The following is an 18,538-nucleotide window of genomic DNA, read 5'->3' on the forward strand; positions in this document are numbered from 1 at the left end:
AACTACAAAAATTGTTTCAAATTTACTGCCTTTATTAGTGACATTGCTGAGGCAAAAAGACAATTCAAATCTGTCATCACAGAAGGCCGTACCATCTCCCATGCTGCATTACAGGCTGCTCTTGATGCAGCAGATGTTGCCCTAGGTCCATGGCTACTGCTGCAGTATGCTGTGCATCATGGTTCACCTCCTCCTTTCTGTGGGAGAGACGAACCACAGTAGAGGACCTTGGGTTTGATGGTGAGAAACTTTTGGCTGCAATCACCAGCGAGCTCTTACATACCACATAGGATTCCTGAGCTACCCTCCACGCCCTTGGCATCTACACACTGGTACCTAAGCAACAACAATATAGATATCAGCCATACCCACAGCCAGGATACACTTCATACCCACAGCAGCATCTAAGACCATATGAGTAATAGCCATCTCAGTGGCACAGATGACCACCAATGGCAGCCCAGCCCCCTCAATCTCATAAGCTTTCACTTTCTGGTACATCTTTTAATCACTACTTGTTGCATTTTTCTAACAATTGGCAAGCCATCACCTGAGACAGAGGGGTCCTGCAGATCGTCTCACTGGGCTACACCATCCCTTTTGTAACAATGCCCCTTACCCACGCCCCATAACATGTCCGTCTTCAGGGACCCCTCTTATAACTGATTGTGCCACCAAGAGATACGGCATGTTCTTCAACTTAGAGCAGTATAACCTGTGCCTGCCCAACATAGGGGGAAGGGATTCTGTTCCCATTACTTTCTGGGGGAAACGAAAAATGGGATGGCATCCCATTCTTAACCTCAGGGGCCCAAACTGGTATACAAAAAAGCAGGGCTTTGAAGTGGTGACGTTCACAACCATTTTTCCAGCACTGGAGCAGGGAGATTGGTCTTTGTCCTTCAACCTTCCAGATGCCTATGTACACGTTACTGTACATGCAGCTCACAGATGTTTTCTCCAATTTGTACTAGGTCACAACCATTAGCAGTAGCGTATTATTACCTTTTGGTTTCTCTAGAGCACCCAGAGTTTTTTCCAAGGCCTTGGTGGTGGTAGTGACACACCTCAGGAAGAAAGGCATCATCATCTGCCCTTACGTGGTTGATTGCCTCCTGAAGGCACATTCTCATCAGGATGCACAGTGAGTTACTTTCATAATCATCAGCTGCTTCCACTCCCTTGGCCTGCAAATAAACATAACCAAATCCACCCTGATGCCTACCCAGAAACTCTCAGTTCATGGATTGACCCCAGAACTGCGATTGCTACTCTCCGACATAATAGATTCAACACTATCAAGGCCTTGATCTCACTGTGCAGAGCAGTTCTCAGGTCACAGCCTGCAACTGTCTACAACTTCTCAGCCTCTTGTAGCCGACTACAATTGTGTTGTCAGAAGTACGCCCCTCTTTACATAGTGCTTTCAGGGCTGGAGGAGCATAGGTCACAGACCAAATCTGCACAAATTCAGTAGACACCTCTCTATTCCCCCTCTCCCACTTCAAAATCGTACCCTTTCACCTGGTTGACACTTCTTCACAGCTTTTGATCAGGACTCACGTTCACATAAAACACATTGACTGTTACCTATCACCACAAACACCTCATTCACCACACCAACCAGGGCCTGTGGTCCACTACAGAAACTTCATTATACACAAATCTGCTGAAACTTCATGCCATCCATCACATCTGGCTCCAGTTTGTCCATTTCATAGAGAACCAAAACATCAGGATTTACACCGACAATATCACCTGTATATTTTATAGAAGCAGACAAGAAGGGTCCCAGTCCCATTTGCTTGGCAGAGAAGCAGATCAGATTTTGGATTTGTCTACCACAAGATTCCAATCTCAGCTTATCTCCCCAGGGCACTAAATACTACCATGGACACACTCGGCAGCTCACATCCCATTCATGTTCTCAGGGAAAGAATACAAAGCACAGCACAGTTTTTGATCTCTGGGGCTATCTGATATTTGACCTCTTTGCAACTATCAACATGAAGAAATGCCCAGATTCCCACTGAACTTCTATTAGGGTGTACTCCACTAATATCTACCTCCATAGCTTTCCTGCCCAAAATCCCGCGTGAGCTAAACAGTATGGCCGCACTCAGGGGCCACTGTCTGATACTAGAATGGGCAGAGCTGTACTCTCCACAGCCTTCCTACCAGATTGGAACTCCCTACCTCCTAAGACATTCTGCTTTCTAGTCACCTGGGGTGGCATACCCACAGGGACATCTCTCTCTCTCTCAAAGAGGTGGTTACTCACATGTGCAGATGCTGACTTTCATCAAGATGAGTGTCCCTATGGGTGCTCCACTACCCAACCTCCTCCCTTCTACTTCAGAGTCTTGTGTGGTCCCTGTTATAGAGAAGGAACTGAGGAGGCTGGCTGCGTTCATGTGGTGTTAAAGCACAGAGGGTGCGTGAGGCAAGCACCCCGCATGTACGGCCCTGCAAGGGCGCTGCCGTAAAACACTCTGAACAATGGCACAGGAGTGCACCGACACCTGCTGTTGAGTTCCCCTCATCTCAAAGACCATTAGTTATTGGACAGGTAACTCCTCTTTGCATGGGAGCGAACTTGGCTTAGAATAGGGGGAAAGCAACGAATAAACCCGTCTTAGCTGATACTCAACCGTAACTAAAGCTTGAAGAGTATCTTGCTGTGATAAAGAATACTAACTACAGTGCAAGAATAACCTCAAATGCCTATTGTTCCACATACAGAAATCAACAAGAAAATCTGATTCTGGGTCATTAGAAAATGTTGGTATTTATCAGGATTTTGATAAGAAACCTAAAGCTTTGGGTGGTGATGCAACAGGTAAGAAATGAAATTTACTGAATATTCCCATAATTATGTGTAGGTAATTATCAGACTGACACATATATTGGAATGTTTATCACAGGCAGTTACTTCCTGTTACTATGCCTTGAAAAAGTATTTAATATTTTTCTAACACTAAGGCAGTTTTAATATATAAAGATATATATAATGTCACAATTCCTGTAACTATTTATGTTCCGATAAGTAATAGCTAGAGCTTTACAAATATCTTGAACGTAAAATATCAATACTGTATCAATACAGTTTTAAGTTGAGATTTACAATTAATATATTTTAATTGAATAATAATTTTATAAATGTTATACTTAATTGGTTGTTGGCTGAAATAATTATCCTCAGAACATTAAAAATGTTAGAAAGGTTTTATTCCTCAGAAACTTTGTTTTCTTCAAAAATGCAGAGAAACTTGTGAAACAATACATGCACTTATGAAGATCTGTGGATTGCTTTGCCCAAGAGTAACCACAGATGAACTAACATAAATGAGCAGGCTCAGATTAGTGCATATCTTTTGCTATTCTCATTCTACCATAATTTCTCTGACAGTGTTTGTGAAAGGAAAATTGATTAGAGAAGCTCCCATACAAATAGTCAGTATATCATCTTTAAATATATACAGTATATATTATAGTCTCGACATCTTGAGCGACAGACAGCATGTAGAAACCTTTGTGAAATAATAAACATGCTGTTCATCTGAAAAACTGGAGTCACCTAAAATATATTGGTTGGGACTAAATGGAAGAGCAACTTAAACAATAACCCATGAATACTAGTTGCATACATGCAGTTCTGTTCAAAAATAAGAGAACTGGGTATCATTTTTATAACACTTATAATCTTATTGTAAGAGTTGTATCAGTTCCCTCAAAATAATTATAATTCAACTAATTTGATCATTAAAATATTGGTAAAGAGTAAGAACAGATAGGGTAACCAGGGGAGGAGCTCCACAATAACGCAGATCAGAGTGTTGGAGGAAAAATTCAGAATAACTTATACCAATGTCGATGGGTTGACGAAGTCTGATAGAAACCACTAGGATCAAAACAAAAAAGCAGTCAAGTAAGAGATGGTAATCCCGGGTTTAGGGGCTGGTAATTTTTCCTGATGTTCTCTCTTTCTTGGGTACTGAGCTGATTTTATTGACTCGCTTGGTAAACAATCATTAATGTATCTATTTAGCCAGGTTTCAGTACATGGTTGGTGTTCAGATTTCTCTGCGTGCTGGCAGTCCATAGCTGTTAACAGCATTGTTGTCTTCCCCCCTCCCCCTCAGAAATTAGAGCCCTTCAGTGTGTCCCACCCCCCTCACCCCCCGTGTAAGTAAGCAGGCTGGAATCCAGTGCGCAACTCACCGAGGATCAGAGAAGAGAGCTTAAAGCAGCCTTCAACAAACACCCTTCCCCCCGCCACCCCCACCAGATTATGGCCAAAATTTTAATTCTGTTTGAATGAGGTAGCCTTGTGTGTCCCTGAGGTTTATGGTTACTGGTATCATCAGCAGATTGGCTGAACTATTGGCGTTTTAGCCTTCAAAAGTCAAAATACAGCAGTCTCTGAGGTGCAAGTTCTTTGGTTATGCTGAACTTAAAAATCATGGTTTGTGTCAGCAGATAACAGTGAGTATGATAAGATCTGGGAGGGAACTACTACACCAAGACCAGCTCCACGGACCACGAGAAAATTCACCATAGACAGCTTTGTCTTTCACAAAGTACTCGGGAAAGGGAGCTTTGGAAAGGTGAGTGACAAGTGTGAAGTGCTTGACTTGCTTTTTTATTCCTAGTGTTAGGGGCTAACTTCGCTTGAGTAACCAATCACAGTGTATGTCTTCACTACCCAAGTGGAAATTCCAGGGTTCGATTTCAAGTGCCTCGTAGGGAAATGAAAATATGTGGGGCTGACAGACAACCCATGTATGCTCAATATCATGAGGAGCAAGGGAGGTCAATGGGAGAGTTTCTCCCATCGGCCTCCCTCGGCGAGGCCAGCCATGTAAGTCAACTGTAGATGTCAGTTCCAGCTACACCATTGACGTAGATGGAATTGCGTATCTATAATCGACTTGAAGGTCGAGTGTGGACGTGGCCTCAGTGTTGTGGGGACAGAATTTCATTAAGCCTTTTTTGTGAAACTGTTACTGCTAATGGAATCCTCTGAGCCTCAGGCATTAAAAAAATCAACAAACAACAAAACAAAGAGCAGTTTTGAGACTCAAAAAAGGATCTACGAGGCACTACCCGCTGTACCTCTGGTTTTTGATTTCTTCCTTTAATCCCTAAGGGCTTTTACACAGTACAGTATAAGATAATGCTGTGCACTCGTATGTATGACAGCAGTGGTTATAGAGTGCCCCAGTGCAATGAAACCACTTTGAGTTTAATTGGACAGAAGCAAAGGTTGCTACAAAGCAGGTAGCATGTCCTCTGGCTATGGTGGAGCTGAGTTCTGTGCTCGCCCTGCAGAGACCAGTAAGGAGGGTGATTTTGGACATGACCCTTAGATGGGTTATTTCACAGATGCAGCAAAGAAAATCTTGATGAGATTAACAGGGTTCATGTCTTTTCTTCTAGTCAGTGAGCACAAGTGACAGCAACAGAGGAGCTGCACAGATGTCCTATGTTTTGCTATTCATTTGAGTTAGTACATTTTCTGTGATGTACCCCATCATAAAAATCCATTAACTTTGCCTTTGGGAGCTCTCATAGGGTAGTGTGAGTCTTCCCATTTTTGAAGAGCTTGTGTGTAGTGCCATGCAACCGTCTTCAAATTTCTCCTCCTGAAATTCTCCGCTGATGTGCAGCATTAGCTAAATCAACTTTTCTTATAAATACCTTGAAGTCTTCCTGTGTTTGCAGGTTCTGCTGGCGGAACTGAAAGGGAAGAATGAATTCTTTGCTATTAAAGCTCTGAAAAAGGATGTGGTGCTAATCGATGACGACGTGGAATGTACCATGGTAGAAAAGCGGGTCCTAGCGCTTGCGTGGGAGAACCCATTTCTTACTCACCTCTACTGCACATTTCAGACTAAGGTGTGGTCTAACTTTTGCCTTTATGGGAATACTGGTGTCAGTAACAAAGCAAAATGGATGAGCAATTAGGCACACTGTTTCTCTGCATGATTGGAGCTATTGGCACATTCTTCCCTCCCTGGCATGCTTGCATGTTCCGGGAAAGTCAAAGACCAACCCCACACCCCATAAAAGCCATGTGCCAGCTTTCCTCACCACTTGTTGTTCCTTTTCTGGGTCAGAGGGAAGCAGCACACCCAAGCTGGGTCACAATTGCATAAGCAAGTTAATGTTGTGTTCTCTCCTGCTATGTAAATAGGATCATCTGTTTTTTGTTATGGAGTTCTTGAATGGAGGGGACTTGATGTTCCACATACAGGACAAGGGGCGCTTTGATCTCTTCAGAGCAACGTAAGTCCCGGAGCAGTGAGCTACTTGCTTTTCTGGCAGCATTTAAAGATTTAATTTAAAAAAAAATCATCTTGGACATGCTGTGCTGAGTGAACAATTTATTGATTTTGTATTTCTTTTTACTCCCTACGGTTCTAAAGTGCCTAGTGATATTCAACTGGTCTCTTTCATCAGCTTACTATTCCAGGCACGTTTGCAAGAATTTGTTTCATACACTGAATGACCTCCTGTAATAATGAACTGGTGGCAAAACAGGGAATGTTCTTATCCTTGTTTTAATTTCCTTTGTAGGGCTGGATAAATGAACACATTAGAATTTTAGCAGTAAGGATTATGGATCTTTTATGGGCACACTATAAGAAAGTGATCATCTGATTAAAAGGAAATAGGCTTCAGGCAGCAGGGTTTGGTAGATTTTAGATGCCCTCTGTGAAACAGGTTTTATTGCCTTCATTAAATTTACTGTGTGCAAAAATTTTAACTTGGAAGGGTATTGGTTAAACACCTAATCATTGTGTGACACTGTAAAAATGGCAGACACCTAGCCATGGACTTACTTTATGTAGTTTGTGGTAACATGTAAACTATTGCATGAGTTATACTAGCTGATATCAGTCTTCGTTTAATCACAGAAATTTGGCATAAAGGGCAGTGGATGAATTTATAACAGATGGACCCCCCCCCCACCTTGCAGCGTTCACTCTTGCACTGTAAGAGGGGCATTACCTATTCATTCATGTTACTTGTATTGCTTTCAGTAAGAAAACGTCTCAGATTACTTTTACTTGAACAGTGAGCTAGTGTGTGGGACCTGGAGAGTTCACAGTGTGTTTTTCAGAAGCTGTGGAGTGGTTGTAAGATATTACTTGTTCCAAGAATGGGAACAAGCTGGTATATGGGTTTTTAAATTGTTCAGTATAGGTCTTCATAAAAGGGCAGCATTATGGGAAACTTGAAGGGATCCCCCTTCAAATACTCCATGTTAGACTGGTGTGTCCACCAGAAGGGTAAAACCGGCAAGGAGGCCAGCTCCCTCCTATCCAGATGCCGCGTGCCCTGCGTGGTGCAGAATTTGAATGGGCTCCAGTTTCCCCAAACAGCAGTGAGCCCGTCCAACAATCTTTACAAGGAGGCCACTGTGGTATCCTCAAACATCTTACAGTTCTGTTTTGTCTCATAAGACTAGCCTCTATTAAACGAGAGCCTCTTGTGTGAAGCCTGTAAAGTCTGTTTTTTCTCAGTAAATTTTAGTGATTGCTAAAGGAAGGCATTTAGGTTTGTTCAACTCTACCTTTATTTCACTGATTCTTTTACAGTCAGGTGTCCTATTAAAAAGGTTAGAGTTCTTCATACTGAGAAAACATAATAAGTCATCTTTTAAGGTGATCCCATGGGATTCTAGGCTCAGCTTACTGACCTATTACTGTTGCCTCTTGAAACTCAGCTATGCACATTTTGCAGGTATGTAAATGAAGAGTAAAGATTAGATCAGGGTGGAAGCCAAGTATCAAAAAAAAAAAAGGAAGCTGGTATCTCCCATAATGCTTGGAGTTATGTAAAGAATTGAACAAGTGTGTTAAACAAAGCGAAATTCTTGTAGGTTTCAGGAGAGGCATCAAAGTGATATTGTAATCTGCCAGAACACACTCCTAGGTAAGATATGGCAGATTGTCAGGATATGAAAGCCTTATTGCATAGTTTCATTCACAAGCAGCAATATTCAACACTGCATTAGGTCCATCTTGCGAACTGTATAGCATAAGGATGCACAAACGAATTACTCTGGACTTTCCCCCAAGTAACTAACAATCTTATGCAAACTTACAATGCTATTAGTCTCTCTAATAAAAACACCATTTTTAAGTTACATTTACAAAAGCCTCCGATTTAACTAAGCAAGTGTGTTTGAAGCAGTGTTTCTCTGTTTCAGGTTTTATGGAGCTGAAACAGTGTGCGGCTTACAGTTTCTCCACAGCAAAGGCATTATTTATAGGTGAGTGATGCTTGTGTCTCGTGGGGGGCCTGTCATGCCAGATCTTTTCTTATGATGTATTAGTGGATACTGTGATTAACCTACAAGCAGGACACATACAAGGAAAAACTCTTTATTAAACGTTAAATTGTATTTCAAAGGTTTTAAGAGGCAGTTCAACAACTACTTGAGGCATATCTATAATTGGTTTTTGTTTTCTCCTTGGCATCAAGAAGAATGACATTATTTACGTTACACAGACGTGTCTTTGTTTCAGATTTAGTTATTGCCAAGCACAGTATTCAGACTGAAACAGTTTGACTTTGTTAGTGGTACTGGAGATTTAGAGTTTCCTTGAGGCTATTTATTCCTATTGACTTCTTCATGAAAAACACTGAAGCTAAAGCTTTATGTTGCTGCCTTCTGTAGGAAGTAAGGAAGGAGACACAGCTTCCTGGGCTGTAACTTCAAGTCAGAAACGAGCTTGCAGTGCTGAAATGCTTCACACTGTTTAGATCTCGTGGGCTGCATTGCAATCTTAAGTGAAGTTGATTAAATAAGGTGTCACACCATCGCTGGGTGTTCAGAGCTCAAACTCTGTCACTTCTTTCCCCTGTTGAAACATAAGAGACAGCAAAGATTAATACTTAAGTTATCCTGATTCCACTTATATGCACATTTGCCCACATTTAGTAGTGGGATGGGCCCTCTCCTTTTAGAGAGGAAGATGTGCAGATTTCCTGTGGCTATTTGGAGTGCATCTCTGCTATACATCCATCAACTAGTAGCAAATTTCTGAAAGTGGTAGGGGGGTGGTTAGTGCTTCTCGGAGGGGCCGTAAGGTGCTTACAGCAGAAGAAGCTGCCATGAAAACAGACCCAAGGGAACTTAACAATGAAAGGGAAATTCCAGGTTGAACTGCCTAAGCATTTACCTATAAGAGGATGTTCACCACCACCAACCAGAGGGAACACACACTTATTTTAGATGAGCTCTCACCTGTATGGAAGTGCTCTTGGTCAATTTTCTCCTGTAGACTAGCCCTAAAATTCAATACAAACTTTAAATATTGGCTGATGTTGGCATGACTTCTGAAAGGTTACTTGGTTTTAATGGCATAAACTAACAATCATATAAATGAGTCTGATGTTTCTGTCCACATATCAACAGCCATCATCCAAAGGGACAGGGGGTGCTGGCAATCTTGGAGAGAATTGATGGTTCAGCTTGTGACACCATGTGTTTCTGGAGCAGTCAGGGACTGTTCTTTTATTTCTACTTGAGCAGTTCATCCCCCTTCCTTGACAATCTTAGAAACAGCTTTGGGGAACTACCAAGGAGAGAGAATTCCCATTCATCCTGTGAAACATCTGCTCTAGTCATGTCTGTATAGGTCAGTTACAGGTTTGTTGGCAGCTTTTCCGTCTGCCTTCCTTGGTATGTGTTTTTGCATCCAGCTGCACAACAACAAAAAAGAATAAAACTTTGAAGGAGGGACTGTAACTGCTTTTCCTACACACTTGGAGATACTGGTGTGAATGTTATTGGTGCAGTAAGAGTTAAATGATTTACCAACACTCTTCAGAAAGAAGGCATGAGCACAATGTTTAACAGGAATGTATTGTGGCCAGGGTGGTGCGAAAAAGATACAAGTAATGGTAGGAATGCTGCACCTGTTAGGCTTGCAGAAACTTCAGTTCTACCTCACTCACTAGTGGGAATAGTTAAAAAATGGAGGGGGAAGACACTGGGCACAACAACATTATTTTTAGATTCGCATTTATATCCCTGTGAATTTTTTTCTCCGAAGACTGCAGATACAGCAACACTGAAATATTTCACCAGTTTGCACAGAACTTGAATTATTACAGTAAAACTCAAAATGGCTTTAAGTTTCCTGAAATGTAAATGAAAACTTCTCTCTCTGATTCGCTGAAAGTTTTGGAAACCAATTTTCAGTTCCATACAAATAAAAAAAAAACCTGTTGCCCAGATTTAGCCACAATATAAATAACTTGAACAAAGACGTCTAAGGAAAACTTAGTCACCAAAAAACAAAACACAAAAAAAAAACCACTATGGAGTCCTGTGGCATCTTAAGACTGACAAAGACAGCTTCTGCCCATGAGCGCACAGGCTTAGATAAATTTGGTCTTTAAGGTGCCACGAGACTCCTCATCTGTTCCAGCAAAAACAACTAACACTGCTACCCATCTGTTTCTTCCTTTAGTAACTTTAAAAGTATGCTTACATGGTGAGAGGCAGTTACATGCTATTCCAGGAAATGCTGGTTGCTTGTTTTCGACAAAGCAGTATATTGAAAGTTGTTTTCCCCCCCCCCATCATTCTCATCTAGAGACCTCAAACTGGACAACGTGATGCTTGATAAAGAAGGACACATCAAAATAGCCGACTTTGGGATGTGCAAAGAGAATGTGTTTGGAGAGAACAAGGCAAGCACTTTCTGTGGTACCCCAGATTACATAGCCCCAGAGGTAAGCACAGAACCACTCAAGTGCTTAGCAGCAGAGTGCTGTTACTGACTGTGGTAATGTGAAATTTGCTTAGAAAGGCTCCTTTGGCACTGACCAACATATAACCCGTTTTCCTTTCACAGAATAAGGGGGATTATTTTACTTTCTCAAAACTAGCACTCTAGAAATGTTTATTCCTCTATGCTAGTAGTACAGTTAGAAAGATTAGTCCAAGTGCTATGCAAAAAATACTGCACACTTAGAGTACCCAGCAGAACTGCTTGGAGGGGGGGTTTCAAGCAGACTTTGTCTCTGCTGTCTTATGGTGCAATGAACACTGTGCTGTTTTTCCATGATTGTGAAGCACTTTGCCACTAACCTGCCCTTGGTGAGAGGCAGTCACGTCTGTGTGGATCAGCACCTACAAATCAACACAAGCACTGCTTTCAGGCCTCCAACTCTTTCTGCAGGTACTGAGAGGCACATACTATCTGCTGGTCTGTCAGGACTGCTCAGCCTGTTCTCCAGAACACTCTCAGAGCTTCAGTCTGCTCTTCCCAAAGGAATGGTACACACCACATTGTAAGGGTCAGTGCTTTTTGTGAGTGCTGTGGTTTAAGCACTCAGTCAGAGGTTTGCTGTCTAACTGAGGAGGTTCACATGATTAGAAAAAAGGTAACCTCTGAAACAGTCCGTGCACTTTGGAGAGCCGAAAGCATCATTAACAAGGCCTTCCCCAAGCTAATTTACCCTCAAATCCTTTCCCTGGCAGTGTGCCTAAGCCAATATCTTGGAAGAGCAACCCTGCTAGCAGCTTGCCCTCCCCCATGGAATGAATGACAGTATAAGCTCAAGTATCAGAGGGGTAGCCGTGTTAATCTGGCTCTGTAACAGCAATGAAGGGTCCTGTGGCACCTTATAGACTAACAGAAAAGTTCTGAGCATGAGCTTTCGTGAGCACAGACTCACTTCATCAGATGCTGGTCTTGGAAATCTGCAGAGCCAGGTATAAATAAGCCAGAGCAAGGGTGGGGATAACAAGGTTAGCTCAGACAGCAAGGGTGAGGCTTACTACCAGCAGTTGATCTGGAGATGTGAACACCAAGGGAGGGGAAGCTGCTTTTGTATTTAACCAGCCATTCACAGTCTTTGTTTAAGCCTGAGCTGAGGGTGTTGAACTTGCAGATGAATTGTAGCTCAGCAATTTCTCTTTGGAGTCTGGTCCTGAAATTTCTTTGCTGTAGGATAGCTACTTTTAAGTCTGCTACTGTGTGGCCTGGGAGATTGAAGTGCTCTCCTACGGGTTTTTGTATATTGTCATTTCTGATATCTGATTTGTGTGCGTTTATTCTTTTACGTAGAGACTGTCCAGTTTGTCCGATGTATATAGCAGAGGGGCATTGCTGGCACAAATTATATTGGTAGATGTGCAGCTGAATGAACCCACAATCGTGTGGCTGATCTGGTTAGGTCCTGTAATGGTGTTGCTGATGTAGATATGTGGGCAGAGCTGGCAACAAGGTTTGTTGCATGGATGGGTCCCTGAGTTAGAGTGACTGTGGTGCAGTGTATAGCTGCTGGTTAGGATAACTAGTATAACCTCAGTGTCCCTTAGTTCTACCCCCAGAAAGGTCATTGTCATTACAGTGGTAGTTCACTTATTCCTGTAAATTTCCTCCTTGAAGATTTCAGTCATTCCTCAGCATTGACCTCAGACAGTAAGTGGAGCTCCATTGTGAACAATGCACTATTTAGGGTACACTGCAAGGAGATATTTTGTGCCCGAAAGAGAATCTGCTTTTGACCTTTTGTGACTAGTCTCTAGTCACAGATTCCACAAACATAATACAGTAGAACCCTGAGATACGTACATTCAACACGATGACATGACCCTGAGTGGCAGGGAGCTGGCAACCCGCCACCTGGTTCCCAGCTCCCCCCACCCTAACTTGCTGGAGCCAGGAAACTAAACAGCGCTGCTGTGCAGGTCAGTTTCATGGCTCTGCAAGCAGAGGGCAGCTGGCAATCAGGGTGCTGCCTGGTTCCCAGTTCCTCCGAACTTGCACAAAATTTGAGTTATGTGGGGTTGCCCAGGAATGCAATCTACACATAACTCAGGGGTCTGCTGTATTCAGTACACACACACACCACTCCTTACGCAGGTTTTGCAATGCAATTGCTAGTCTTCAAAGTACTACTTGACTGCTTTTTGGTTTTGCAGTGCGTGTGTGATACAGGCTTTCACTGGAGACCTTGCCTAACTAAGGCCAGAAGGGACCATTATGATCCCAGACAGGCAAGATACAGGCCGGATCAGGCCCACAAAGCCTGCTCTGCAGCAAAGAGCAATGCTGCTCAAAGCAGCTGGTTGTGTCCTGTGGCTCTCTGCACTGCTGGAAAGGGGAGGACTTTTCACACTGTTCCTGCCCCCACTAAAATCAGCTAATGATCATCTAGTTACTGCTGTGAGAGCTCAGTCACAGCAAGTGTCCATTTGTTAATGAATGCTTTTCTTTCATCACAATCTTGTGTTCTCCAGTCGTACAGATCCTAATCTTGCAGAGCTGTTGATATGACTTCTACAACAGCAAGTGGGAAAAAATTAAGTCCTCTCTCTTCAAATGATTGAAAAACCCAAGTGGTCAGGTGTCCAATAACATTTCTGCCTAGGAAATCCACCTTACACGTGAACATCTGATACCCTGACAAATGTGGACTAAAGATTTTGCTACACAATTTCCATATATATTCTGAATTGTAGCCATTTACGTAGCTTATTGTCCTACATATCATTAGGCTTACTTATTTTTTCCTTCCCTGGCTTGATCTGGTTGATTTGCAAAAGCTTCGCTGTTTGAAAATACCTTATTTTTTTGCTGTTGTGGATATGCAGGTCTGCACGGTGTAGGACTAGAAGCCGCAACTATTTAATCAGATAAATGGATTACTGGTAGTAAACTGAGTACTTACGACTTAGTATCCAAGACTATAACCATTTAAGGTGCAGACTAGGATTTTGGATGTGACCCAAAAATTATTTTTAAATTTTTCCAGTCTTGGTTTGGTGAGCCTCTGGAGTAGCATTTCCTTATAAAAATTTCTCTCTCTCCTGCACTTATCCTGTCATGGCAACAGATTCTTCAGGGATTGAAATACACATTTTCTGTGGACTGGTGGTCATTTGGAGTCTTGCTATATGAGATGCTTATTGGACAATCCCCTTTCCATGGTGACGATGAGGATGAGTTGTTTGAGTCAATCCGAGTGGACACGCCTCACTACCCCCGGTGGATTACCAAGGAATCAAAGGACATATTAGAGAAGGTAAGCACTGACTACAGCAGAGTCAGTAGGTCCTACTGGTAACTTTGCATTAGGAGAAGGGATGTGGGCACACATTTAACAGGTTACCAAATTGAACTGACAGTAAAACATCTCTTCCTAACTCTCAACCTTTCTCAGGAATGCAATGGTTAGCCAAGCAGTGACAGGTTTCAATTAAACTGACAGTAGAGCAGATTTAGCACTAAAGCTAGGCAAAGCTGTCGGAGGAAAAGGGAAACCCTGAAGGTGTGTCTGGCCCTGCAGGCACAGGCCATGCTAAGGTAACTCCAGTACTGGAACAGTGAAGCTGCAGGAATGGTGTACTTGAGAGAATGACATGGGATCTCTTTCAGGGGGGACAAGGTAAAAGTGCCACATTTATTGGTAACACATGATTATATGCATAAAATATACCGTGCCCATGGATCCTCTCTCTCACTCTCACACACACACACACACACACTCTCCCCCCGTCTCCCTTATAGTTACCAGTCTGTTGCTCACATTAACTCACTGGCCAGGTGAGTTGTGTGAGGAGCCAGGCTTCTGTTGGGCTGAACCAATGCTCCAATGTTGACAAGATGAGGCTCAATCCTATAGTTTTGCACCTATTTTTTTTTTTATCAGTTTCAGTCCATTGCTCTTCTCTGGTCCCACACACTGTAAGACCTCAAGTCATCAGCTAACAGCAGATGGGACTTACATCTTCTTTTCTTGATGGGTGTTTTCTTTTGCAGGGCTCACTTGCACTGTTCTTCAGCCACCAAGGTGGTGCTGGCTTCAGGGACCAATCCCATTACACACACATTCATGTTCACATATCTAAGTGAAATCCCAGACATACACCTAACTTCAAACAGAGTCAGGGCAGCACAGAGCTTTTAAAATTAAGTTTCAGTTACAATAATGGATTCTTGCAAGGACATTCTCAACAGCCTACCAACAAATTAGTCCCAATACAATCACAGTTCATGAGGTCACATAACATCATATGGATGGCTGTACTGCATTAAAAGGTGGATTTCATCTTTTAGCCTTACTGCCGGAGCATGTGCTTCAGCCCAGGCTACCCCATGACTAGTTAACAGGGAATTTAAGCAAGCTCATACATCCCATGTTGAAGCCCCCTGCTGCCACAGCTTCACTGTTCCAGTATCAACCAAAGCTAGCTTGATTCAAGTTAGTGCTCAGGTGTGTCTACATGAACTGGAGTCGCACACATTTTGTTTTCGCTATCAGTAGATTATTCAACAGTACGCAACTCCATTCCATTATCTTTCTTTGTGCCCCAGAAGAAAGCCAAAGCCATGTGTTCTCTTTCCCCCTGAGGTGATGTAGGGTGACAGAGCTCAGTCTTACACATTTTCTATTTTCTAGCTCTTCGAAAGGGATCCAACAAGGAGACTAGGCATTACTGGGAACATCAAAGAACATTCTTTCTTCAAAACAATCAACTGGACTGCACTAGAGAAGAGGGAGATAGAGCCTCCTTTCAAACCAAAAGTGGTATGTATCATTCCTGCAAGTACTGTACTCTCCATTGTGATTCTGCATGGTTCTCACAGAGTTGGTTACCCAGCTAATTGATATTGCCTGTAGAAGGCTGAGCTACTGCTGAGTTCCCCAGTTCTCACAGGTGGTGATTTAGCCATGATATCTGACAGTTTTTGTTTATCAGGATGTAGTGATAAAGATGCATAGTGAAGGAACAAGATGAAAAAAAGCTTGAGTAGTTCCTAAGAGAAGGAAAGGAATGTGAATAGTCCAGTAATAAAAGGCGAATGAGGTAAATGAACTATACAAACTTTAAATATATGGAGATACACGTCATAGAACTGGAAGAGACCTTGGGAGGTCATAGAGTCCAGTCACTTGCCCTCTTGGCAGGACCAAGCACCATCACTCTTTTTTGTTAAATCTATTTGCCCTAGATTGCTAAATGGCCTTTTCTGGATTGAACTCGCAACCCTGGGGTTAGCAGGCCAATGCTACTGCTTTTTTGTTTTGTGAAGATACAGACTAACACGGCTATTTGTGCATGTGGATATAAGACTTTTCCAGTGAAAGAGTTGGACCAGCTGTAGATTTTCCATTGAAGAACATCCTGTTAAAGGATTGTGTAGGATTAATCAATCATCTTGTGCTCAATCAACTCGTACCACTGGAAACTTTAAAACAACAGTATACAATTTATATATGACAATTTGGACCAAAATTCTGAACAAAGGGTGCCTGGCTGAATACCTGTTAAGAGATGACTTTCACTATAACCCTTCCTGATGCATACATGGCCTAGAAATCTTCCAGAAGCATAGGTAAAGCACTTCATTTCGCACCAGATGCTGCTTTCCTCTAATGGAACAGTAACAAAAAACATAAGACAATAGCCTCTCTAATCCCAGACTTGGAAAGAAAAAACCTACCTGCTCTATACCACCTCATATCACCTCTGAGTACTGAAGGGGGAAGAAGGATTTCTGGACTCAATCATATGCACAGTTTAACTGTTAAATTCTTTGAGGAGAATAAGGGAGGCCTTGTAACCCAGGCTGGTCAATTTAATTGCTTATAGTGCAGGATTAGTATGTAGACTATTTACCCACAAGAGAGTTACAGCCCCCAAGTGCTGGCTAGTATGTATTCTCAATTGCAGCTTCTTCTCTTTAGTATTGACATAGCTTACACAACCCATAAGCCAAGCACTTGTTACCTTTAATTACTAGTTGGAGATCTCCTCCCCTGTAGAGAGCCTCTAAGACATGATGGCGTTTTGGCAGCATTTTTTTAAAAATGTATTTAGCAGAACACATCTGAACTTCTTGATAGTCATGGACTCTATGGGCTGATGGAGAATGGACAGCTCTGAGTGTTCTGGTTTCCCTTAGGGAAATCATGATTGGGTATTATTTCTATTTGCTCGCACAGTAGTACGATTAAGTTAAAATAGTTAACTGTTAAGCCCAAAGCTACCAAAAATGAACTGGTTTTTTGCTTTTTTTTTTTTTTTTTTTCTTTGAGATGCTGGATGTGTAAAGTGAGCATTCCTCAATGTGAATGTAGAAAAATTGATACTGAGCTTTCAGGAACTTTTAAGCTTTTCAACCTTTATTACTTAACTTCCTTTGCCATAGTTTGGCTTGTGTTTTCATCAGTAAATGAGAGTGATTTAACACTCTTCTAATGATTGCAGATGTTGGCAGGGAGAAATCTGAAAACATCCTCTGTGTGGAGATTCAAAATCTTGCATATAATAAAAAGCATGTTAAACATTTTTCTTTAGCAAAGAAGTCACTAACTATTTCTACCCTCTTTATTTGACGCAGAAATCAGCAAGTGACTACAACAACTTTGACCGAGAGTTTCTGAGTGAGAAGGCCCGGTTATCTTACAGTGACAAAAACTTGATAGAGTCTATGGATCAATCTGCATTTGCTGGATTCTCTTTCATTAACCCTAAATTTGACCAGATCCTGGCTAAATAGTCTCTGAACAGTTGGAATTAGACATTGTAAACAGAGGTTTCCAGACGCTAAGTGACATGTGGCACAGTAATGTTGTTGCTATAACTTTCCTTCAGAATAATATATAGTAGCATGAATAATTTCTTACTGCTGATAAACCAGCAGCGGTCTTTTGCATGGTCAGGCTTATGGTATTAAGAATCATGTGTGTATTAACTGGGAAAATGTAAATTTTATGTTTGGTTACTTGAATGTAATTATATATATGCTGTATATTTTGCTCTGGAACAAGCCAGTAGAGAAGTATCTTTTTTTAAAATATGGTTGAACCTTTTATTCATCTTCAATAAAATAATTTGAAGTTATATTAAACTTTGTGATTTTACCAATTTTTTTTTTCTCCAGACTGACACTCACTCACTCTTAATATATTTTAATAGGGAAACTGAGGTTAGCGAAACCTTCCTGATTTAAAAAGCGAAGATTTTTTTAAGGCTGTTCTACCACTAAAAGAAATTAGTGTTGGGTAGGTGCCTGCCTGTTTGCTCATTCTGCCCAAACAACTTTGCATCATTACAAACCGATACTCTATTTTAAGACCTCTCATAATTGTGGTGATTCCAGATTGTTCTGTTCTAGATCATTTCGTGCTACAGTTAACAAATGTGGTTGCCATCTGTGGCTGCTGTTCTCCAAGTTTAGCCTCACTGTCTTTAGTTTTTGAAACACAAGAATGATTAAATACCACTGAATTTAACTCATTTCTGTCCTTCAACCAATCATTTTACATTCTCCTTTCTAGCCTGCATCACTACAGCATCTACAATCTTCCACCTGAACTGTAGCTCAGCAAGATAGGTTACATTAGGGGAAAAAGAAATTAGTTTCAATTCATGAAGTGACATCTTTTTTCCATGCACTATGCTTCACTAGTTACTCTAAATATTTATTCTTGGCAAACATGAGCATCAGATGTTCTGGCCCAAGTATTTGGCAACAGTCCACTTCCTAGGACTAAA

The 18,538-nt window shown here is 41.8% G+C and overlaps 1 protein-coding gene across 5 annotated transcripts in view; it reads left to right on the forward strand.

The window, feature by feature from the left end:
* The window catches only part of PRKCD (protein kinase C delta), a 138,286-nt gene extending 120,400 nt beyond the window's left edge, over nucleotides 1-17,886 (forward strand). For 3 of the 5 annotated variants that reach the window (XM_075005111.1, XM_075005113.1, XM_075005112.1), the window contains 9 exons: nucleotides 2,743-2,839; nucleotides 4,477-4,607; nucleotides 5,725-5,898; nucleotides 6,197-6,288; nucleotides 8,219-8,281; nucleotides 10,617-10,755; nucleotides 13,870-14,058; nucleotides 15,436-15,564; nucleotides 17,382-17,886. In XM_075005111.1, the coding sequence (XP_074861212.1) occupies nucleotides 2,743-2,839; nucleotides 4,477-4,607; nucleotides 5,725-5,898; nucleotides 6,197-6,288; nucleotides 8,219-8,281; nucleotides 10,617-10,755; nucleotides 13,870-14,058; nucleotides 15,436-15,564; nucleotides 17,382-17,540 (1,173 nt within the window). In that variant the 3' untranslated portion in view covers nucleotides 17,541-17,886. The remainder of the gene's footprint in view (nucleotides 1-2,742; nucleotides 2,840-4,476; nucleotides 4,608-5,724; nucleotides 5,899-6,196; nucleotides 6,289-8,218; nucleotides 8,282-10,616; nucleotides 10,756-13,869; nucleotides 14,059-15,435; nucleotides 15,565-17,381) is intronic. The other 2 variants (XM_075005114.1, XM_075005115.1) reach the window with 2 other exon arrangements.
* The last annotated feature ends 652 nt before the right edge of the window (nucleotides 17,887-18,538 follow it).

The sequence above is a fragment of the Carettochelys insculpta genome, chromosome 11, assembly GCF_033958435.1.
Source record: "Carettochelys insculpta isolate YL-2023 chromosome 11, ASM3395843v1, whole genome shotgun sequence".
Lineage (NCBI taxonomy): Eukaryota > Metazoa > Chordata > Testudines > Carettochelyidae > Carettochelys > Carettochelys insculpta.